Source organism: Mustelus asterias, chromosome 7 (assembly GCF_964213995.1).
Source record: "Mustelus asterias chromosome 7, sMusAst1.hap1.1, whole genome shotgun sequence".
Classification (NCBI taxonomy): domain Eukaryota; kingdom Metazoa; phylum Chordata; class Chondrichthyes; order Carcharhiniformes; family Triakidae; genus Mustelus; species Mustelus asterias.
This window is the reverse complement of record NC_135807.1, coordinates 107,503,450-107,529,236: the sequence shown is the minus strand read 5'-3', so window position 1 is coordinate 107,529,236 and position 25,787 is coordinate 107,503,450. Positions and strand designations below refer to the sequence as shown.

General features: G+C 43.1%; 1 protein-coding gene across 12 annotated transcripts in view; it reads left to right on the top strand.

Moving 5' to 3' along the window:
• oxr1a (oxidation resistance 1a) overlaps window positions 1–25,242 on the top strand; it is an 894,274-nt gene extending 869,032 nt beyond the window's left edge. For all 12 annotated transcript variants that reach the window (XM_078216653.1, XM_078216656.1, XM_078216650.1 and 9 more), the window contains one exon: window positions 23,548–25,242. In XM_078216653.1, coding sequence (XP_078072779.1) covers window positions 23,548–23,683 — 136 coding nt within the window. In that variant the 3' untranslated portion in view covers window positions 23,684–25,242. The remainder of the gene's footprint in view (window positions 1–23,547) is intronic.
• Window positions 25,243–25,787: the final 545 nt, after the last annotated feature.

Sequence of the window (25,787 nt, the reverse complement as noted above, 5' to 3'; positions counted from 1 at the left end):
TGCTTTGAAGCGGAGGTTGATCCCCACCTTGAAAGCGAACACCTAACCACTCAAAGAGAAGTACCTTGCATCATAATCTGTTAGGTCTGTGTAAAGTGGTACGATCTGCTCTTCAGCAACTTTTTGTGCTTAAATTAAAAATAATTCCTTGACGCACACTAAAGAAAACAACAAATAACACTTTATTTTTCTAACAGTGAACAGGTTAACTAAACTATTAACAAACCAAATAAAATATGATTCTGATGGAATGCTGTTTAGATAAATACAATTCCCACTTAATAACAAAAGAAAAGAATTTTAGTCACTCTCTAAATTACAAGCAGGTTTGGCTTCTTCCGGAATTTCCTGGTCTTTGTTGATTTCTTCTGTCTGGAATCTCTGGGCCTGATTTTCGTTCTAAGTGCTGAACCTGGGTGCAATTCAGATCCGACTTGGAAATCTGCTTTCAGGTGCTCCCATACGCACTCGGCATGAAAAAAAAATCGACAGTCCCATTCGCGCTGTGGGCGGGGATTAGCACGTCCGAAACGTTCGGAGCTCTGAACTGCGCATGCACAGTTGGAAAAAATTTGAAAAAGTGCGCCCATGTCAGATCGCTCACAGGCCGGAGAAAGCGGCCCGACTGTCCCCCTTATCCACACCCCCCCCCCCCTCCCCCGCTATCCAGACCGATCGCGGCCCCCTTCCCCCTCCCCACCGATTGCTCACAGAGTGGCAGCGGACCCCCCTACCAGAGATCCATCTGCGCCCCCCCCCCCCCCGCAAGAGGAACATCTGACCCGCCTCCTCCTCCCCCACCACTAGACAATGATCACCTCCCCCCCCCACAACCGGACAACGAACAGCCCACCCCCCCCCACCAGACAACAATCAGCCCTCCCTCTCTCTTTCCTGGGTTTCAGTAAAGTGGCCATCTGCGCGGGCGCGGATCATGTTAGTGGCCTCACACCCGACTTTACCACGTTTTCGCGCCCGTTTTATGGTAAAATCGGGCCCTCTGTCTTCTCTTAGTACCTTTGCTATTCAGGTGGTGATCTGTTTTAAGACATAAATGCAGCTATGAGAGTCAGCAGTTCTCTCTTTCTCCCTGAGAGCTGAATTAAGCTGTTACTCGGCAGATGGCAGTTGTTTCTTCTGTTTATTGTCCCACTGCCTGTGATGACATATCCACATCCCCAACAATGTGATTGGTTTTCAGGTTACCAAAAGATCAATTTCAAATCTAATAGGTTGCTGGTAGCTAAGTGCCTGATTCAAATTTGATTGGCTAAATTCAAAACATTCAAATGCCTAAAGCCTGTTACCAAGGCAACCATGCTGCTTAGCCTTTGATACAATGTTTCAGTCTGTATACTGACACCATGTGCACCTGCATTTTTTTAAAAACTTTCTAAGCACAGAAAAACACTACATTTTAAAGGGACCATGCAATGCTTTTTTTCCTAGCATTTTTACATTATAAACACCAACTTCACAACAATAACTCAAACCATCAAGTCCCGGGAGCATCCTAATAAATATTTTCTGCATTCCTTCTAGTTTAATAATATCCTTTCTATAATGTGACCAGAACTGTACACAGTATTCCAAGTGTGGCCTTGACAATGTCTTGTACAATTTCAACAAGACATCCCTACCCCTGTATTCAATGTTCTGACCAATGAAGCCAAGCATGTTGAAAGCCTTCTTCACCACCCTGTCCACCTGTGACTCCACTTACAAGGAGCCATGAACTTGTACCCTTAGATCTCTTTGTTCTGTAACTCTCCCCAACGCCCTACCATTAACTGAATAAGTCCTGCCCTGGTCCGATCTACCAAAATGCATCACCTCACATTTATCTAAATTAAACTCCACTTGCCATTCATCAGCCTACTGGCCCAATTGATCAAGATCCCATTGCAATCCTAGATAACCTTCTTCACTGTCCACTATGCCACCAATCTTGGTGTCACCTACAAACTTACATGCCTCCTAAATTCCCATCCAAATCATTAATTGAAGCACACCACTGGTCACAGGCTGCCAGTTTGAAAAATAACCTCCCCCTTGGGTGACACTGCTGCCTCTCAGCGCCAGGGACCTGGGTTCAATTCCTGACTTGTGACACTGTCTGTGTGGCATCTGCACGGGAAAAATGGAGTATGAAAGTAAGCTGGCAGGGAACATAAAAACTGGCTGTAAAAGTTTCTAACGATAGGTAAAGCGAAAAAGATTGACAAAACAAATGTCGGCTCCTTAGAGACAGAAATGGGAGAATTCGTAATGGGAAGTAAAGAAATGGTTGAGGAATTAAATTTATACTTTATTCATGTCTTCCTTTGTGACAATTGAAGCAATGTGTCAGAAGTGCTGAAATAAACTTTTTTTACTGCAGGAACTCAGCATTGGTAGAGAAATGGTTTTGGGGAAATTGATGGAATTGAAAGTGGATAAATCCCCAAGTCCTGATAATCATCATTCCAGAGCAGTTAAGGAAGTGGCTCTGGAAATAGTAGATTCATTGGTGGTTATTCTCTAAAATTCTTTGGACTCTGGAATAGTTTCTATAAATTGGAGGGTAGCTAATGTAAGCCTGCTATTCAAAAAGGAAGGTAGAGAGAAATAAGGAACTGTAGACCAATGAGCCTAACTTCAGTGCGAGGGAAATTGCGAGAGAGTATTATCAAAGATTTCACAACTCGGCATTTGGAAGGCAGTGGTATAATCAGACAAAGTCAGTATGGATTTACAAAAGATTTACATCAAGCTTGACGAATCAATTGGAGCTTTTTGAAGATGTAACTAGTAGAGTTGACCGAGGAGAACAGTGGATATGATTTATTTAGACTTTCAGAAGGCTTTTAACAAACTCTAACAGACTACTATGTAAAGTTAAAGCTCATGGGATTGTAGGTAATGTCTTGAGATGGATAGAAAGCTGATTCGCAGATAGGAAGCAAAGAATTGGCATAAATGGGAGTTTTACTGAGTGACTAAGTGGGGTTACGCAGGGAGCCCAACTCCGTGCTCGGAGCCCAACTGTTCACATTATATATTAATGATTTGGAAGAGGGAACTGAATGTATTATCTCCAAATTTGCAGATGATACAAAGTTGGATGGGAGGGTGAGCTGTGAGGAGGATGCAGTGATGCTTCAGCGTGATTTGGACAGGCAGAGTGTGTGGGCATATGCATGGCAGATGCAGTATAATGTGGATAAATGTGAGGTTATCCACTTTGATAGCAATAATAGGAAGACGAATTATTACTTGAATAGGTCTAAATTGAGAGATGCGGATACTCAACGGGACCTTGGTGTCCTCATGCATCAGTCGTTGAAAGTAAGTGTGCAGGTACAGCAGGCAGTAAAGAAGACAAATGGCCTTCATAACGTGAGGATTTGAGTATAGGGATAGGAATGTTTTGCTGCAATTGTATAGGGCTTTGGTGAGGCCACACCTGGAGTATTGTGTGCAGTGTTGGTGTCCTTATCTGAGGAAGGATGTCCTTGCTATAGAGGGAGTACAGCGAAGGTTTACCAGGCTGATTCCTGGGATGACAGGTCTGTCATGAGGAGAGACTAAATCAGTTAGGATTATATTCACTGGAGATTAGAAGAGTGAGTGGCGATCTCGTGGAAACTTCTAAAATTCTAACAGGGTTAGACAGAGTAGATTCAGAAAGAATGTTTCCAATGGTGGGGGAGTCCAGAACTATGGGTCATAGTTTGAGGATAAGGGGTAAACCTTTTAGAACTGAGGTGAGGAGAAATTTCTTCACCCAGAGGGGGTGAATGTGTGGAATTCACTACCACTGAATGTAGTTGAGGCCAAAACGTTGTCTGGTTTCAAGAAGAAATTAGATAAAGCTCTTGGGGCTAAAGCAATCAAGGAGTATGAGAGGAATGGGGCATCAGGATATTGAATTCGACGATCAGCCATGGTCAAAACGAATGGCGGTGCAGGCTTGAAGAGCCAAATGGCCTACTCCTGCTTCCAGTTTCTTTGTTTCTATGAATGTTCTCCCCATGTCTGCGTGGGTTTCCTCCAAGTGCTCCTGTTTCCTCCCACAGTCCAAAGATGTGCAGGTTAGATGGATTGGCCATATTAAATTGCCCCTGAAATGTCAGGCAGACTAGCAGGTTAAATGCATGGGGTTACAGGGATAGGGCCTGGGTGGTGCTATGGTCATTGCAGATTTGATGGGCTGAATGGCCTCTTTCAGCACTGTAGGGATTCTATGATGCAACCACCCTCTGTCTTCTGTCATCAAGCTAATTTTGTATCCAATTGGCTACCTCATGCTGGATCCTGTGAGATTTAACCTTTTGCAACAACATACCATGCTCCGAAAGAGCATCTTATCCAGACCCTAGCACCATAACCCCATGTATTTACCCCACTAACCCACACATCATGGGAGATTAAGGGGCAATTTAGTGTGGCCAATCCACCTAACCTGCACATCTTTGGGCTGTGGGAGGAAACTGGTGCACCCAGAGGAAACCCATGCAGACACGGGGGAGAAGGTGCAAACTTCACACAGATAATTACCCGAGGCCGGAATTGAACCCGGTTCCCTGGCACTGTGAGGCAGCAGTGCCACCCTAAACATGAATTAATTTGCAGTCGATTATAAACTAAAAATTGCATGGTCTTCACCAAAAATGTCTCAAAGTCTGCAGACCCTTTTCAACTCTGTTTATGACAATCATGATGGTGTCAATCCACTAACTTTCAGGTTACAGAAACAGCTGCAGCAGCTGTGTATTTGCCTATTCCAACCTGCTGAATAAAGCCTCTATCTTCCTCAGCCTGCCTGTAACTCCACTGGGATTATATGAGCTCAGATGGGCTCTGTGTCTTTTTTTTCTGATTTCAACTAGTCTGTTTCCCCAGAAGTTTTGATTTTCAACTTTACTTTATCTTAGGAAGCTGAATGTTTGGTTTCCTTTCTCGGTTACAGTCTCAAAAATATAATCTTTGAAACCACGAATTCCATCACAACAAGTAGATAAAATACTCCATCACATAAGCACTTTGCAGTAAAAGCTAAACTTCTCAAATAGAAAGGAGGCCTAGAATAAAATGGATTAGAGGTCCATTGCACCTGAGGTGTTGCGTGCATTTTAGGATACCACACCTTGAAGAAATGCAGCATATGTTTACCAAAATTTACCTCATCTTTAGGGTTGAATGGCAAGTAGAGTTGACACAAACAAGCAATGTATTCTCTGGAATGTGCAAAGGGTGAATTTATGGAGTGAGTTTATTGAAATCATCATGTCTTGAAAGGAGGAACAAGATAAACAGAGGAAAGTACTTTCTGTTGATTGGGTATTGAGCCAACTTCTGCTTAACTGCATATAATTCATTCCTTCATGGGAAGCGGACTGGCCCAACCAGCATTCATTGCCCATCCAGAATTGTCTTTGAGAAAGACGGTAGTGACTTTTCCTGAATGCATAACAGTCCATGTGGTGTAGTGCACCCATAGTGCTGTTAGGAAAGAAGTTCCAGGATTTTTACTCCATGTCAGCGAAGGAGCGGCAATACAATTCCAACTCCAGAGGTTGTGTGGTTTCGAGAGGGAACTTGTAGGTGGTGGTGTTTCCAAGCATCTGCTGCCTTTGTCCTCCTAGGTGGTAGAGGTCACAAGTTTAAAAGATGCTGTTGAAGGAGTTTTGATGAGTTTCGGCACAGCATGTTGTAAATGGGGCATCAGTGGTGAAGGGAGTGAATGTTTAAGGTGGTCGATAGGGTGCCAATCAAGCAGATTGCATTGTCTTGGATGCTGTCAAGCTTCCTGAGAATTGTTGGACTCATCCAGGCAAGTGGAGAGTGCACTTCAGAGTTGTGCCTTTGGAGAATCAGGAGGTGGGTTACTTGCCACAGAATTACTAGCCTCTGATCTGCCCTTGCAGCCACAGTTTGGTTGGTCCAGTTCAATTTCTGGTCAGTGGCAACCCTCAGGATAGCGCCATTGGATGGCAAAACATTATCTTTACAGCCCATCATGTCCACGCCAGTCAACAAAGATCTTGTTTTTATATTTGTGATGGAATTAGCGGTTTCAAAGATTGTATTTTTGAGACCGTAACCAAGAAAGGAAAATGAAAAAGGAAACCCAACCTTCAGCTTCCTAGGGAAACTAAGATAAACTAAGATTTAAAATCAAAACTTCTGGGGGAACAGACTAATTGAAATCAGAAAAAAAGGATACAGAGCTATCTGAGCTCATATAATTCCAGTGGTACTACAGGCAGGCTGAGGAAGCCAGAAGCTGGATTCAGGAGGTTGGAATGGGCAAATAAACTAATCCCTTTATCCAGCATTTGACCCTTAGACCTGGCGGTTATGGAAGCACAAGTGAATACTTCTGAAATGTTATGAGAGTTTCTGACTCCACCACCCTTTTAGGCAGGTTTTTTTTTCCGTTCCAGACAGTTCCAAAAAGTTTCTCCTCGACTTCCTCGTAGCCTTCTACCTCTTACCTCAAATCCATGTCGCTTGGTTATTGATCCCTCTACAAATGGAAAAAGTGCCTTCCTATCCACCCTATCTATGCCCCTCATAATCTTATACACCTCTATCAGGTCCACTCTCTCTCCGCCCCCCAAACTTCGCTGCTGCAAAGTAAACAGCCCCAGCCTATCCAATGTTTCTTCATAGTTTATAAAATTACATGTAATTTTCCTCATACTTCGTGCCCTCCAGCCCAGGTAGCATCCTGGTAAATCTCCTCTGCGCCCTCCCTATAATGTGATTATTAGAACTGCATGTAATACTGCTGTTGTGACTTAACCAGCATGACCTCCCTGCTCTTTTAATCTATGCCTCGGTTAATAAAGGCAAGTAGGCAAACCTCCTGAGAAACAGGAAAGGTATGACCACATTAATGGGCTTGTATTATAGACCACCCAATAGTCAGCGAGAATTGGAGGAGCAAATCAGCGGAGAGATAGCTGACAACTACAAGAAACACAAAGTTGTGATAGTAGGGGATTTTAATTTTCCACATATAGATTGGGACTTGCATACTGTTAAAGGTTTAGACGGGGTAGAGTTTGTAAAATGTGTTCAGGAGAATTTTCTACATCAGTATATAGAGGTGCCAACTAGAGAGGATGCGATATTGGATCTCCTATTGGGAAATGAGTTAGGGCAGGTGATGGATGTGAGTGTGAGGGAACACTTTGGATCCAGTCATCATTATGCCATTAGTTTCAACCTGATCGTGGATAAGGATAGATCTGGTCCTCGGGTTGAAGTTCTGAACTGGAAAAAGGCCAAATTTGATGAAATGAGAAGGGATCTGGGAAGTGTGGATTGGCACAGGCTGTTCTCTGGTAAGGATGTAAATGGAAAGTGGGAGGCCTTCAAAGGAGAAATTTTGAGAGTGCAGAGTTTGTATGTTCCTGTCAGGATTAAAGGCAAAGTAAATAGGAATAAGGAACCTTGGTTCTCGAGGGAGATTGTAACGTAAGAACATAAGAAATAGGAGCAGGAGTAGGCCATCTAGCCCCTCGAGCCTGCCCCGCCATTCAATAAGATCATGGCTGATCTGACGTGGATCAGTACCACTTACCCGCCTGATCCCCATAACCCTTAATTACCTTACCGATCAGGAATCCATCCATCCGCGCTTTAAACATATTCAGCGAGGTAGCCTCCACCACCTCAGTGGGCAGAGAATTCCAGAGATTCACCACCCTCTGGGAGAAGAAGTTCCTCCTCAACTCTGTCTTAAACCGACCCCCCTTTATTTTGAGGCTGTGTCCTCTAGTTTTAACTTCCTTACTAAGTGGAAAGAATCTCTCCGCCTCCACCCTATCCAGCCCCCGCATTATCTTATAAGTCTCCATAAGATCCCCCCTCATCCTTCTAAACTCCAACGAGTACAAACCCAATCTCCTCAGCCTCTCATAATCCAAACCCCTCATCTCCGGTATCAACCTGGTGAACCTTCTCTGCACTCCCTCCAATGCCAATATATTCTTCCTCATATAAGGGGACCAATACTGCACACAGTATTCCAGCTGCGGCCTCACCAATGCCCTGTACAGGTGCATCAAGACATCCCTGCTTTTATATTCTATCCCCCTCGCGATATAGGCCAACATCCCATTTGCCTTCTTGATCACCTGTTGTACCTGCAGACTGGGCTTTTGCGTCTCATGCACAAGGACCCCCAGGTCCCTTTGCACGGTAGCATGTTTTAATTTGTTTCCATTGAGATAGTAATCCCATTTGTTATTTCCTCAAGTGTATAACCTCGCATTTATCAACGTTATACTCCATTTGCCATATCCTCGCCCACTCACTCAGCCTGTCCAAATCTCTCTGCAGATCTTCTCCGTCCTCCACACGATTCACTTTTCCACTTATCTTTGTGTCGTCTGCAAACTTCGTTACCCTACACTCCGTCCCCTCCTCCAGATCATCTATATAAATGGTAAATAGTTGCAGCCCGAGTACCGATCCCTGCGGCACGCCACTAGTTACCTTCCTCCAACCGGAAAAACACCCATTTATTCCGACTCTTTGCTTCCTGTCGGATAGCCAGTCCCCAATCCACTTTAACACACTACCCCCAACTCCGTGTGCCCTAATCTTCTTCAGCAGCCTTTTATGGGGCACCTTATCAAACGCCTTTTGGAAATCCAAAAACACCGCATCCACCGGTTCTCCTCCATCAACCGCCCTAGTCACATCTTCATAAAAATCCAACATGTTCAAGCACGACTTTCCCCACATGAATCCATGCTGCGTCTGATTGATCGAACCATTTCTATCTAGATGCCCTGCTATCTCCTCTTTAATAATGGATTCCAGCATTTTCCCTACTACAGACGTTAAGCTGACCGGCCTATAGTTACCCGCCTTTTGTCTCCTTCCTTTTTTAAACAGCGGCGTAACATTAGCCGTTTTCCAATCAACCGGCACTACCCCAGAATGCAACGAGTTTTGATAAATAATCACTAACGCATCCACTATTACCTCTGACATTTCTTTCAATACCCTGGGATGCATTCCATCCGGACCCGGGGACTTGTCCACCTTCAGTCCCATTAGTCTACCCAGCACTGCCTCTCTGGTAACATTAATTGTATTAAGTATTTCTCCTGCTGCCAACCCTCTATCGTTAATATTTGGCAAACTATTTGTGTCCTCCACCGTGAAGACCGACACAAAAAACGTATTTAAAGACTCAGCCATATCCTCATTTCCCACTATTAACTCCCCCCTCTCGTCCTCCAAGGGTCCAACATTCACTCTAGCCACTCTATTCCTTTTTATATATTTATAAAAACTTTTACTATCATTTTTTATATTAATTGCTAGCCTAGCTTCATAGTCTATCCTTCCTTTCTTTATCGCTTTCTTAGTCTCTCTTTGTTGTTTCTTAAATTTTTCCCAATCACTTGTTTCTCCACTATTTTTGGCCACTCTGTACGCAGCTGTTTTTATTTTAATACTCTCCTTTATTTCCTTTGTTATCCACGGCTGGTTCTCCCTTTTCTTACAATCCTTGTTTTTTGCTGGAATATATTTTTGCTGAGAACTGAAAAGGATCTCCTTAAAAATCCTCCACTGTTCCTCAGCTATCCTACCTGCCAGCCTGCTCTCCCAGTTTACCTCAGCCAATTCATCCCTCATCCTATCATATTTCCCTCTGTTCAAACAGAGGACACTGGTTTGGGACCAAACTTTCTCCTCTTCCATCTGAATCAGAAATTCGACCATATTGTGGCCACTAGACCCAAGAGGGTCCTTCACAATAAGATCCTTAATTCTACCCACCTCGTTACACAATACCAGATCCAAAATAGCTCGTTCCCTCGTCGGTTCCGTAACATGCTGTTCAAGGAAACTATCCCGACAGTATTCTAAGAACTCTTCCTCCATTCCACCCTTACCGACTTGAGTCTGCCAGTCAATGTGCATGTTGAAGTCCCCCATGATTATTGCCGTTCCGTTTTTACACGCATCCCTTATCTGCTTGTTTATAGCCCTCCCTACCTCAACATTATTATTTGGGGGCCTATATACCACACCTACTAGTGCCTTTCTCCCTCTACTATTCCTCATCTCTACCCATAATGATTCCACGTTTTGTTCCTCAGAGCCTATGTCATCCCTCAGTACTACCCTGATATTATCCCTTATTAATAGCGCGACCCCACCACCTTTTCCTTCCTGTCTATTCTTCCTAAACGCCTGATACCCCTGGATATTCATCTCCCAGTCCTGGTCACCTTTCAGCCACGTTTCTGTAATGGCCACTAGATCGTACCCACTTGTGCTGATTTGCACCATCAACTCATTTCCCTTGTTCCGAATGCTTCGTGCATTCAGGCAAAGTGTCCTTATTCCAGCTTTTATCTGGACCCGCTTTGATGAGTCGCGAACACCCTCTCCCTCTACTCCCTTATCTAAATTACCGCCTTCATTCACTTGCACCCTCTCCTCTACCATTAATTTTGTAATTCCCCTTACCCCTGCATCCTCCCCCCCATCAATTAGTTCCTTGATCCTAATCAACTCTTTTAGCTCCCCTCCCCCCCACCTATCTAGTTTAAATTCTCCCCAGTAGCCTTAGCCAACCTACCGGCCAGGATATTGGTCCCCCTGTGATTCAAGTTCCACCCGTTTTTTGTATACAGATCACCCCTGCCCCTAAAGAGGTCCCAATGGTCCAGGAACCTGAATCCCTGCCCCCTGCACCAGTCCCTCAGCCACACATTCATCTTCCACCTCACTCCATTCCTGCCCTCACCTTCCCGTGGCACAGGCAGTAATCCTGAGATTAACACTGATTAAGAGGAAGAGAGAGTTGTATGAAATGTACAGGCAGCACGGAACACATCAGATGCTCGAGGAGTATAAAAAGTGCAAGAAGCTACTTAAGAGGGAAATCAGGAGGGCTAAAAGAAGACATGAGGTTGCTTTGGCAGACAGAGTGAAGCAAAATCCAAAGAGCTTCTATAGGTATGTTAGGAGCAAAAGGATAATGAGGGATAAAATTGGTCCTCTTGAAGACCAGAGTGGTAGACTGTTTATGGAACCAAAAGAGATGGGGGAGATACTAAATGGTTTTTTTGCATCCGTATTTACTGAGGAAACGGGCATGGAGTCTACGGAAATAGGGCAAACTGGTAGGGAGGCCATGGAACCTTTACAGATTAAAGGGGAGGAGGTGCTCGCTGTCTTGAGGCAAATCAGAGTGGATAAATCCCCAGGACCGGACAGGGTATTCCCACGGACCTTGAGGGAAGCTAGTGTTGAACTTGCAGGGGCCCTGGCAGACATATTTAAAATGTCAGTATTCACGGGGGAGGTGCCGGATGATTGGAGGGTGGCTCATGTTGTTCCGTTGTTTAAAAAAGGTTCCAAAAGAAATCCGGGAAATTATCGGCCAGTAAGTTTGACGTCGGTGGTGGGCAAGTTATTGGAAGGTGTGATACGGGATAGGATCTACAAATATTTGGATAGACAGGGACTTATTAGGGAGAGTCAACATGGCTTTGTGCGTGGTAGGTCATGTTTGACCAATCTATTAGAGTTTTTCGAGGAGGTTACCAGGAAAGTGGATGAAGGGAAGGCGGTGGATGTTGTCTACCTGGATTTCAGCAAGGCCTTTGACAAGGTCCCTCATGGGAGGTTAGTTAGGAAGGTTCAGTCCCTAGGTATACATGGGGAGGTAGTAAATTGGATAAGACACTGGCTCAATGGAAGAAGCCAGAGAGTGGTTGTGGAGGATTGCTTCTCTGAGTGGAGGCCTGTGACTAGTGGTGTGCCGCAGGGATCGGTGTTGGGTCCATTGTTGTTTGTCATCTATATCAATGATCTGGATGATAATGTGGTCAATTGGATCAGCAAGTTTGCTGATGATACAAAGATTGGAGGTGTAGTGGACAGTGAGGAAGGTTTTCAAAGCTTGCAGAGGGATTTGGACCAACTAGAAAAATGGGCTGAAAAATGGCAAATGGAATTTAACGCAGACAAGTGTGAGATATTGCACTTTGGAAGGACAAACCAAAGAAGAACGTACAGGGTAAATGGTAGGACTCTGAAGAGTGCAGTTGAACAGAGGGATCTGGGAATACAGGTACAGAATTCCCTAAAAGTGACGTCACAGGTGGATAGGGTCGTAAAGAGTGCCTTTGGTACATTGGCCTTTATAAATCGGAGTATCGAGTATAAAAGTTGGAGTGTTATGGTAAGGTTATATAAGGCATTGGTGAGGCCGAATTTGGAGTATTGTGTACAGTTTTGGTCACCTAGTTACAGGAAGGATGTAAATAAGATTGAAAGAGTGCAGAGAAGATTCACAAGGATGTTGCCGGGACTTGAGAAGCTGAGTTACAGAGAGAGATTGAATAGGTTGGGACTTTATTCCCTGGAGCGTAGAAGATTGAGGGGAGATTTGATAGAGGTGTATAAGATTTTGATGGGTATAGATAGAGTGAATGCAAGTAGGCTTTTTCCGCTGAGGCTAGGGGAGAAAAAAACCAGAGGGCATGGGTTAAGGGTGAAAGGAGAAAAGTTTAAAGGGAATATTAGGGGGGGCTTCTTCACGCAGAGAGTGGTGGGAGTGTGGAACGAGCTGCCAGATAAAGTGGTCAATGCGGGGTCACTTTTAACATTTAAGAAAAACTTGGACGGGTACATGGATGAGAGGGGTGTGGAGGGATATGGTCCAAGTGCAGGTCAGTGGGACTAGGCATAAAATGGTTCAGCACAGACAAGAAGGGCCAAAAGACCTGTTTCTGAGCTGTAATTTTCTATGGTTCTGTGGTTCATAACCAGCCTATCTACCAGCCCTGCCATCTTCAGGGATCTGTGGATATGCACTCCAAACTCCCTCTGATCTTCAGTACTTGTCAAGGTCCTACTATTCAAAGTGTAATTCTTTGCCTTGTTAGGCCTCTCCAAGTTCATTACCTCACATTTCCTGCTTGAATTCTATTTGCCACTGCTCTGCCAACTGACCAGTCCACAGATATCATCCAGCAGTCTATGGCTGTCCTCACTATTTACCACCCTACGACTATTCATGTCATCTATGAACTTCTTGATCATACCTCTACATTTAAGTCCAAGTTATTAATGTACACCACAAATAACAAAGGTCTAACACCAAGCCCTATGAACTGGAAACAGGCTTCCAGTCACAAAAACATCCCTCTACCATCACCCTCTGTTTCCTAACTGTGTCAATTTTGGATCCAACGTTTCACTTTACCTTGGATCCCATGGGCCTTTACTTCCTTGACCAGTCTACCATGAGGAACCTTGTCAAAAGCTTTGCTAAAGACCTGATAGACCACATCTATTGCATTACCCTCATCAACGTGCTTAGTTATCTCCTCAGAAAAACTCTATTGAATTTATCATACACTATCTTCCCGTAAGAAATCAATGCTGATTGTCTTTGATTAATCCATATCTGTCCCTTTGAATTTTTTCCAGTACCTTCCCCATCACCACAGTTAAACTGATTGGCATATAACTTTCTGGTCTGTCCTTAACTCCCTTTTTTAATAACGGGACAATGTTAGCTGTCCTCTAGTCTTCTGTCACCTCACTAATCAGTATTCTGCAACTTGATTTTGTGTCTGTTTGCACTGTTTGAGAGCACATTTCCACTCCATCTGACGAAGGAGCAGTGCTCCGAAAGCTTTTGGTATTTGCTACCAAATAAACCTATTGGACTTTAACCTGGTGTTGTGAGACTTCTTACTAACCTCACTTGTAACCAAAGATATGAAATGACTGTCAGTGCCCCTGATTTCACCTCCCTTGCCTCCCTCAACAGCCTGGATTACATCTCATCTGGGCCTGCAAATTTATCCACTTTTACAATAGCTAAACCTGCTTGTACCTCCTCTCTGTTAATTTCCTCCATAATATTTCACAGTCCCCTACCCTGATCTCTACACCTGTGTCGTCCTTTTCCATTGTGAAGACTGATGCAAAGTATTCATTGAGATTGTTGCAAAGTTGATATTGTAAAATTGTCTGTTTAAAAAGGTAGTGTTTTTTATTTTAAAAATGCAAGTACACAGAAACATTGTATCAGAGGCATAACAGCAGGATTGCCTTGGTAACAGGTTCAGGCATTTGAATGTTTGAATTTTGTCCAATCAGTTCAAATTAGGCACTTAGCTACCAGCAATCTATCAGATTTGAAATTGATGTTTTGGTAACCTGAGAACCAATCCTATTGTGAGAAATAGTGATCCAGCGTATAAGAGATAGGGGCAGTGAGACAAAGAGCCAGAAGAGCACCTGCCAAATGACAGCTTAGTTCAGTTGTCTGTGTGAGAGAGAGAGTCTTGCAGGCTCTCTTAGCTGCATTTATGTCTTAAAAGAGAGCCTCATCTCGATAGTGAAGATAGAAAAAGAAGGCAGAGGTTCCAGAAAGAAGACAGAAGATTCCGGAAGACAACAAGCCTGGTTGTAATTTAGAGAGTGACTAAAAGTTCTGTTTTCTTTGTTAATAAGTGGGAATTGTATTTACCTAAACAGCATTCAATTAGAATAGTGTTTTATTCGGTTTGTTAATAGTTCAGTTAACCTGTTCACTGTTAATGGCATTTATTGTTAATGGCAGAACCATCAGGAGTATAGTCACACAGAGGGATCTGGGTGTGCAAGTCCACAGATCCTTAAAGGTGGCAACACAGGTGGAAAAGGTGGTGAAGAAGGCATATGGCATGCTTGCCTTTATTGGACAGGGCATAGAGTATAAAAGTTGGCATATGATGTTGCAGTTATATAGAACGTTGGTTAGGCCACATTTGGAATACTGCGTCCAGTTCTGGTCGCCACACTACCAGAAGGACGTGGAGGCTTTGGAGAGAGTACAGAAAAGTTTACCAGGATGTTGCCTGGTATGGAGGGTATTAGCTATGAGGAGAGATTGGGTAAACTGGGGTGGTTCTCCCTGTAAAGACAGAGGTTGAGGGGCGACCTAATAGAGGTGTATAAAATTATGAAGGGCATAGATAGGGTGAACTGGAAGCTTTTTCCCAGGTCGGAAATGACAAAAACAAGGGGTCACAAGTTCAAGGTAAGGGGGGCAGGGTTCAGCACAGATATGCGGGGGACGTATTTTACACAGAGGGTGGTGGGGGCCTGGAATGCACTACCAAGCAAGGTGGTTGAGGCAGACACACTAGGATCATTTAAGACTTATTTAGATAGCCACATGAACAGACTGGGAATAGAGGGATACAAACGGATGGTCTAGTTAGGAACACATGATCAGTGCAGGCTTGGAGGGCCAAAGGGCCTGTTCCTGTGCTGTATTGTTCTTTGTTCTAGATAAATAAATTTGTTGATTTTACAGAGGGAGCTTCAGGTTGTTATTTTGATTTAACCACTCAAAGTTGCTGAAGAGCAGTTTGTACTACTACTCTCACACTTGTAACAGATTATGAGGCGAAAACCTCTTTGGTTAAGCGTTAGTTCTCAGAGAGGGGATCAACCTCCCCTTTGTAACAAGATCTGTACCTACATCTTCTGGGTTCTCACACATACTACCTCTGGTCCCTAATTGGCATTACTCTTTCCCTAGTTATTAAACATATAATTAAATGTATTATTTATATATTTTTTTTAAACCTTTGGCTTTTCCTTTTTTCGACCCACAAAGCTTTTTCATGCACTCTCTTAGCTTTCTTAATTTCTTTAAGTTTTCTGCCCTTGCATCTTTTATATTCCTCTAGGGATTCTGCCGTCTTGAACCTTGGTATCCACCATAACCTGCTCTTTTTTTTTCTTAATCTTGACTTTCATGTCCCTCGACATCCAGGATTCTCAGATCTTGGTTGCCACTCTTTGTCTTTACAGGAACATATTTGCTCTGTATTCTCGCTATCTCCTCGTAGGACTTCCACTGCTCTGACACAGTTTATCTATAAGTAGCTGCTCCCAGTCTACTTGGGGCAATTGTTTTCTAATAAAATTAGCCTTTCCCCAGTTAAGAACACTTCTATTTCTTTTCCATAACTATTCACATCTAATTGAATTATTGTCACCATCGCCAAAATGCTCACCTTCCACCTGTCTGGGCTCATTTCCAAACATTAGGTCTTGAATTGCCCTTTTCCGTTGTTGGGCTTTCCACATACTAGTTCTACAAAAAGTTCCCCGGATGCAATACAAGAATTTTGCTCCCTCCCGACCTTTCACACTAAAATTATTCCAGTTGTCATTTGGGTAAAGTCCCCTCCTATAATTCCTAACACATTTCTGAAATTTGATTCCATACTTGATCCTGTATCTCTCCCTGACTGTTTGAGGCCTACAGGACACACCCAACAGAGTCTTCGCCTGTTTTGTATTTTCTCCTTCTACACATAAGGGCTCATTTGATGATCTTTCCAGGATATATCATACTTCCTAATTGCTAAAATTAATTAATTGATCCATGTTGCGAGACCTCTCCATCCCACCCCCCCATCCCTTCTCTATCTCATCTGAATACCCTAGAATCAGGAATGTTGAGCTGCCAATCCTACCTATGTTTCAGCTAAGTCTTGGTCATAGCTATGATATCATACTCCCATGTGCCTATCTGTGCCCTCAGCTTGTCTTTCTTATTGCTCAGTCTCTTTGCATTAAAATATGTTCCATTTAGCCTTGCTGGACTTGCTTCTTTCTCATCTAGCCTATGTTTCCTGTACCTTTCAGACTCAATGGCATTTTAACTTCTAATTCCATCTCAGCTTCTCTCCCTTCTGAACTATTTTGTCAGGATCCCCATCCACCGCCCCCCCCCCGCCCCCAATTTAATTGAAATTCACACCAACAACACGAGCAAATCTCCTCCCAAGGATGGTGGTCCCTTTTGTGTTTAGGTGTAACCCATCCAACTTAAACAGTACCCAAATCCGTAAAAACGATCCTAAAGCCCTCCCTCCTGCACCACCTTTCCAGCCATGCATACATCTGCTCTATGTATGCGTAGCACCAGGAGTAATCCTGATACTACCTTTGAAATCCTGCTTTACCATTTCCTACCTAATTCCCAAAAGTCTGCTTGCAGGACTTCATTTCTCTTTCTTCCGATGTCATTGATTCCAACATGGACGACAACATGATTGTTCAGCCCCTCCCCTTAGAATCCTCTAGAACAGTTCCTTGACCTTGAGCCAAAGAGGCAGCACACCATCCTGGAGTCACATCTGCAGCCTGTCTACTCCTCTCACTAACAAATCTCTCCCACTATTGCCCTTTCATACTTCCACCTCCCTGAACAGTTGGATCACCCACAGTGCCATGGCCTTGGCTCTGATTGGCTTCCACAGAGGAACCGTCCCTCTCTCTGTTTTCCAAGGTTGGAAAATGGTTTGCAAACAGAATAAACTCAGAAGATTCCCTCTCAACCTGCCTGGTTCCCTTCCTCTGTCTGGCAGTCACCCATTCCTTTTTCTGCTTGAACGTCCATAAGCTGTGGAGTGATCATGTCCTGAAACATGCTATCCATGAACCTCTCAGCCTTGTGAATGCAAGATCGTGACCCTAGCTGCCGCTCCAACTCTCGAACACGGAGTTCAAATTGCTCCAGCTGCAGGCACGTCCTTCACACATGATCATCCAGGCTACCAGGAGCCTCTAGGATTTCCCACATACCACAGGATATGCAAACCACGGGACTGAGTTGCCCAGACAAAACTGAATAGAATATATAGACAATAAAAATCATATTCATGTTTGTGCCAGATAAACAACCAGAACCTCTTGACTTTATCAAGTGAAGAAATTTAGTTTTGAAGCATCCACAGCCCCTTTTTTAAAAATGTGCTTTTTTCTAATTCTTAGCTATTTGTTGACCCTCCCTAACAGCAGTTTCTCACCAACCAATGAACATTTTTCTTTTGTGATGTTAAGCACCAGGATTTGCCTGGGGCAAATGGGATCAAAGGTTATGAGGAGAAAGCAGGATTCGGCTGTTGAGTTGGATGATCAGCCAAAATCGTGATGAATGGCAGAGCAGGCTCGAAGGGCCAAATGACCTCCTGTTCCTATCTTCTATGTTTCTATATCCTGGTGTCCTCCTCTTGCACACTCTTCTTGGTGCTGTTGCCTGTCTGCCCAAGTGTCCTCCTCTCACGCACTCCTCTAGGTGCTGATGATTGTCCCGGTGTTGTCCTCTAGGTGCTGCTAACTGTCTGTCCCAGTGTCCTCCTCTCGCACTCTCATGAATATTGCTTGCCACTTGTCAGCGCAAGTCTAAATGTTGTCGAGGTCTTGCCGCATTTGGACATATACTGCTTACTATTGCCTGCCATAATTTCTCAAAGAGCTCTGCCAAATGCTCCATGTGATCTTTCCACGAATGGCTAACGATAACCAAGTTATCTATGTAGATAGCACAATTAGTCAATCCTGTACCAATTCTGTTCATAAGCCTTTGAAAAGTGGCTGGTGCGTTTTACATCCCAAAGGGCATTACTTTAAATTGATATAGCCCAATTGGGGTTACAAAAGCAGAAACTTCTTTTGCTCTCTCGGACAAAGAAAGTCATAGAGTCATCGAGGTTTACAACATGGAAACAGGCCCTTCGGCCCAACTTGTCCATGTCGCCCTTTTTTTAAACCCCTAAGCTAATCCCAATTGCCCCCATTTGGCCCATATCCCTCTATACCCATCGTACCCATGTAACTATCTAAATGCTTTTTAAAAGTCAAAATTGTACCTACCTCTACTACTACCTTTGGCAGCTTGTTCCAGACACCTACTACCCTCTGTGTGAAAAAATTGCCCCTCTGGACCCTTTTGTATCTCTCTCCTCTCACCTTAAACCTATGCCCTCTAGTTTTAGACTCCCCTGCCTTTTGGAAAAGATATTGACTATATAGCTGATCTGTGCCCCTCATTATTTTATAGACCTCTATAAGATCACCCCTCAGCCTCCTACCCGCCAGAGAAAAAAGGCCCAGTCTATCCAGCCTCTCCTTATAACTCAATCCATCAAGTCCCAGTAGCATCCTAGTAAATCTTTTCTGCACTCTTTCTAGTTTAATAATATTCTTTCTATAATAGGGTGACCAGAATTGCACACAGTATTCCAGGTGTGGCCTTACCAATGTCTTGTACAACAAGACATTTCAACAAGACATTCCATTGGGTATGAGTCCGATTTAGTCAAAGCGTTGGCCTTCCAATAATCTATGCAGAGTCGTTGAGTACCATCAAGTTTGGGGACCAACACGATCGGCGAACTCCACTCATTCTGACACGGCTCTATGATGTCCTCTGGTAGCATTGCTTCCACTTCCTTCCTACGCTGCTTTGAGAGGATTAAGCCGGTAGCAGTGTTGTTTTATCGGAACAGCATTCCCTACTTCAACCTCATGTACTATGCATTAGCCCTCTTCATTCTATTTCTACATAGGTCTTCATAGTACCGTAATAAGTCTTTCAATTCAGTTCTCTGTTCCCAAGACAGATTGTTCACTACCCTATTCCATTCCTTAAGGACTTCTTCATTATTCAATTTTTTCTGAGGCATATCAAAATCCAAATCATCTGGATTTGGTTCCTCATTCTGAGTGGCAATAACTAATACCTGATTCTCCAGTTCCCTTTCCCTGTCATAGTACTGTTTTAGCATGTTCACATGACATACCCTATTTTTTTTTCTCTATCTGGCATCTTTACCAGATAATTCACCTGACTTAACTGCTTCTCAATCTGATGGGGACCACTAAATTTTGCTTTGAAGGGATCTCCTAACACTGGTAATAGCACCAATATTTTATCCCCATGGGCAAACGATGAATTTTAGATTACTTGATGTCTGAATATCAACTCAAATGGAGTAAACTGAGTTGATTCATTTGGAGCATCTCTAATAGCAAATAATATAAACCTTTATCCCAATTATTTGGGTAATAGAACATAGAACAGTACAGCACAGAACAGGCCCTTCGGCCCACGATGTTGTGCCGAGCTTTGTCTGAAACCCAGATCAAGCTATTTCCTCCCTATCATCCCGAAGTACTCCATGTGCCTATCCAATAGCTTCTTAAATGTTCCTAAAGTTTCTGACTCCACTATCCCTGCAGGCAGTCCATTCCACACCCCAACCACTCTCTGAGTAACAAACCTACCTCGGACATCCTTCCTATATCTCCCACCATGAACCCTATAGTTATGCCCCCTAGTTACCGCTCCATTCACCCGAGGAAATAGTCTTTGAACGTTCACTCTATCTATCCCCCTCATCATCTTATAAACCTCTATCAAGTCTCCTCTCAACCTCCTCCGCTCCAAAGAGAAAAGCCCAAGTTCCCTCAACCTTTCCTCATAAGACCTACCCTCCAAACCAGGCAGCATCCTGGTAAATCTCCTTTGCACTCTTTCCAGTGTCTCCACATCCTTCTTGTAGTGAGGTGACCAGAACTGCACACAATATTCCAAATGTGGTCTCACCAAGGTCCTGTACAGTTGCAGCATAACCCCACAGCTCTTAAACTCAAACCCCCTGTTAATGAACACCAACACACTATAGGCCTTCTTCACGGCTCTATCCACTTGAGTGGCAACCTAAAGAGATCTATGGATATGAACCCCAAGATCTCTCTGTTCCTCCACATTCTTCAGAACCCTACCTTTGACCCTGTAATCCACATTTAAATTTGTCCTACCAAAATGAATCACCTCGTATTTGTCAGGGTTAAACTCCATTTGCCATTTTTCAGCCCAGCTCTGCATCCTATCTATATCTCTTTGCAGCCTACAACAGCCCTCCACCTCATCGACTACTCCACCAATCTTGGTGTCATCAGCAAATTTACTGATCCACCCTTCAGCCCCCTCCTCCAAGTCACTTATAAAAAATTACAAATAGCAGAGGACCAAGCACTGATCCCTGTGGCACTCCGCTGGTAACCGGTTTCCAGTCCGAAAATTTTCCATCCACCACCACCCTCTGTCTTCTGTTAGATAGCCAGTTACCTATCCAATCGGCCAAACTTCCCTCTATCCCACACATCCTTACTTGGCAATAAGCCTCAACATAGTCTTTAGAGGTCTGATGCCACCTTTCCAATGCTCCCTGGGAGTGAGGATTGTACGCTGTCAATGTAAAGTGTCTGATGCCTAAACTATCCATGACCTCCTTAAATAATCTGTCAGTAAAATTAGACCCTTGAATTTGACTGACCTGGGTAATCCATAGTGGATAAAGAAAACAAGCAACTCCTCCACAACCTTTTCTACCTTGACATTCCATTATGGAACTGCTTCTGGAAACCTGGTAGACACGTCCATTGCAGAAGTAAATACTGGTTCCCACTCGTGGTTTTAGGGAAGGAACCTGCACATTCAATTATAACCCTTGTAAAAGGTTCTTCAAATGCGGGAATTGGCATCAAAGGCACTGGTTTTATCGCTGCCTGTGGCTTTCCTACCATCTGACACGTATGACAGGTATGGCACAATTCAACTACACATTTATGTAATGTAATCCAGACCGATAAGGTGCTTCTGTATCTTTAGCCGGAGTCTTCCTCACTCCTAGGTGACCTCCTACAGGTAATTTGTGTGTTATCCGCAATACTTCCTGTCTGCATTCTACCAACAACACAGCCCATTTCTCATCTGCACTAACCTGCCACGGTCTCCATTTCCGCCTTAAGATTTTATCCTTAAACTAATATAATTCTGGAATACACTCTGATTCTTTTCCAAGTAGGCTTTATGATATAAATCCTTTATCGTCTCATCTTTCTGTTGCAACTCTTTCAGAACTAAACACCTCTGTCTGATCCTCTACTACTTCGGTTTTTCTTTTACCATGTCAGCTAACTGGATATTCAACTCTTTCAACTTTCTCTTTTGTTCTCCCTCCCTGTTTTAACTTATGGCCGTGGGATCTTGTCACCACACAGTCAGGAAAAATTCCAGCGTATTTTTCTTTTAACTCCTCAGTCCCCTGGTTTTCTTTTTGCTTTTCCACCATAATGGGCATCTCCCACCTGTGATCCAACTATATCTTTTCCAAGAATGATCTGTATTCCTGGAATAACCACGGTTTCCATCACTCCCACTGTCACTTCCCCAGTCTTGATTGGACTTCCTCACCTTATCTTACACAGGAGAACACTACTCCATTTATTCCACAGATGACCACTTTTTCAGGCAATTTTTCAGAAGGAGTGCAAATATTTTCATCTCTTACTATTAGAGACAGACTAGCTCCCATATCTCTTAATATTTTAACTTCTTTACCTACTCCCCCTGTTCTACCTGAGTAAATCTTACCCACACAGCATTTGAAAAGATCAGGCGCTGTCTTATCCCCTGCCTCGGCTGTGCACTCTCCTTCAGCTTCTCGACTTCTCTCAGGATTTCCTTCACTGCCTTAGCCAAAATAGAACAGTGCAGAAAGAGGCCATCGGCCCATCGAGTCTGCACTGACAACAATCCCACCCAGGCCCTATCCCCGTATCCTTACATATTTACCTGCTAATCCCTCTAACCCTCATATTTACCCGCTTATCCCTCTAATCTACGCATCCCAGGACACTAAGGGGCAATTTAGCTTGGCCAATCAACCTAACCTGCACATCTTTGGACTGTGGGAGGAAACCGGAGCACCCGGAGGAAACCCACGCAGATACGGGGAGAATGTGCAAACTCTGCACAGACAGTGACCCGAGCCGGGAATCGAACCCCGGTCCCTGGAGCTGTGAAGCAGCAGTGCTAACCACTGTGCTACCGTGCCGCCCACACAGCATTTGAAAAGATCAGGCGCTATCTTACCAGCACTGTGACTTTGTATGTCCCACTTTATTACAGTGAAAACAACTGAGGTCTTTCATCTCTTTTCCACCCTCTTGGGTTTCTTTTTTCACACATGGTAAACTGTTCCCAGTGTGATCTACTTTTTGTTTTTCATTGACGAATCTCCCTGTTTCTCAATTTCTAGCCCTCATGGATGAAATTGCTATAGGAAGCTAGATTTCCATTTATGCACTAATGTGTATTCATCTGCCATCTCTGCAGCTCTTCGCACTGTTCTAACTTTCTGTTCCTCAACATGAGCGCTCCGAAAGCTAATGGCATTTGCTACCAAATAAACCTGTTGGACTTTAACCTGGTGTTGTTAAAACTCTTAACCTGTTTCCTAACACAGTCCAAAGATGTGCGGGTTAGGTAGATTGGCCCATAATAAATTGACCCTTGTGTCAGGGGATTAGCAGGGTAAATATGTATGATTATGGGAATAGGGCCTGGGTGGGATTGTGGCCAGTGCAGACTCGATGGGCCAAATGGCACTGTCGGGATTCTATTTATACCCACTACTTTTGTATTCTCACAAGTGGAAATATCTTTGTCTAAAAATTTCCATCAAATCTCCTCAAGAGCCCAACCTCTCCAATGTTTTGCTGATGGTTGTAGTCTTTCAATTCTGATTTCGTCCTTATTTACAACTTTTCTATGCAAAACAAATTGGTTGATTATTAATATATTTCTGCTAATTGTTAACCTATGACTATGACTGTATTACTCTAACTGATTGTTTGTATTGTTTACAGAGGAGAAATTGGATTGTGGTTGGATGGAGATCTATACCATGGGCGTAGCCATTCATGTAAGACATTTGATAATTGCATCCTTTCAGAAAAGGAAGACTTCTATGTCCAGGACATTGAAATATGGGCTTTTGAATGACAAGAAGATTCTTGCAAAAGCACCAAAGAAATTCACTGTCTCAGATATAGGGCCCCGAACCTGACCAAGCATCAGTATCAAAGTTGAGTCGAGGTAAATCAAAAAAGACAACATTTTTCATGTTTATTTGCTCGTGTCTTCAGTAGAGCAACCCACCTACTTTTGTGAAGAAATCACTGAAGCAAAATTGCATTTAATCTGAGCACGATCAAAGAATAGATGTTGCAGCTACAAATAACATGTGTGTTAGAAGTTAGATGTGTTAAGCACCAACATGTTATCCAAGTGAAAGCAATTCATAACAAACCCAGTGACATCAAACTGAACCCTGTATTTACATTAAAGTGGAGTCAGAAATCAATCAAATATTGTTTTCTTATCTATTGGAAGAAAAGATCTGGGTAATACTGTCACTGATGTTGCTAAAGCAGATTTGGGATAGACACTGTCACATTTTGAGTTAGCTGAAAAAAACAGCTAAGTTTATTTCACATGTTCAACCATTTTAAAATACTTAAGGCAGTTATGTGGCAAAACTAATGAAAGAAGTAGAGATGTTGCTGTCTGCGTTGCTGGATAAATGTCAACAGAATTTTGCAGGTTTTTTTATTATGCCAATGTAGCTTCTTGCAAAAGTGATGAAGCATATACAGTATTTATTGGTCATATATTTATCCTACTGTTTAGCTTCATAGCACACCAAACTCCCAAGCACATAACATAGTTGTGCTATCTGTCAGTGGGTGTATGTTGTGAGTGTAGCTAACACTACCCAAAAACAGAATAATTATAGGTACAGTAGATGATAAGATAGTTCTGTAGACTTGTGAAATTTGCAGATTACTGTCATGTGATCTCAAGCAACCTTCATAGGCAACATATAACAATCATTCCTGTAATTGTCGCAGCCAGCCTGAGATTAACACAATAGTTTCACAATACAAAGGTTGTCCCTGTGTTTAGTCAAGTCTGAAACCTGATTGTGTTTTACAAGAGTTTTCCTGTTATGAGTGTGAAAGTGATATTATTCTTGCGAAAATCCAACTGTTCAGATACATTGTATATGACCATGTAAATTAAAGTTAAAACTGTATTGTTCCTCAGTTTAGAGAATTGAACTGGTCAGTTGCTTTGGCACTTTGAATCATGATAGAAATGAACACAAGCCAGTTAATTTTATTGGCTTTAGTTTTAGTTGTGTATAGTTAATTTCCAAATTTAAAATATTGGACTGATGGGAGACAGCTTGCTGCTATAGTTCAGAAGGGCATATTCATTTTGTGGACTAAATTTATTTATGCTAAATGTGAAAAATGCAGAGCATCTATTTTCTCTGTTTTTGCCTGTTCTGTAATTTTGTTAGGATGTAGCCTGAATGTTTACAGATTTTGAAAGTGAATTGTAAATAAATACAGCAGCTTTTATCCCCTTTCAGTCTTCCACAGCAGTATTATTGTCTTAGTGGAGTTATAGCTACCTATAAGAAGTGTTTAAAATAATCCTAAAATTATCACAATACTGCAATGTAATGGTGGCGAATAATAAAATAAATTATTGTAACTGTATACCCTGGTCTGAATTCATTCAGTTTCATTGAATCATACTGCCCAAGAGGAGACCAGTTGGCCCATCATATCTGATTGCTCTTGAAAAGTCTCATCCTCTGCTCCTTCCCCACAGCTTTGCAGTTCTTTCCTCTAAGTATTTTGAATGTTACTATTAAATCTACCCCCACACGGAGTTGGGGGTAGGGTGTTAGCGTGGATTGGGGATTGGCTATCCGACAGGAAGCAGAGAGTCGGAATAAATGGGTGCTTTTCTGGTTGGCGGATGGTAACTAGTGGCGTGCTGCAGGGTTCGGTACTGGGGCCTCAACTATTTACCATTTATATAGACGATCTGGAGGAGGGGACTGAGTGTAGGGTAACAAAGTTTGCAGACGACACAAAGATAAGTGGAAAAGTGAATCGTGTGGAGGGCGTAGAAGGTCTGCAGAGAGATTTGGACAGGCTGAGTGAGTGGGCGAGGATCTGGCAGATGGAGTATAACGTTAACAAATGCGAGGTTATTCACTTTGGAAGAAATAATAGCAAATTGGATTATT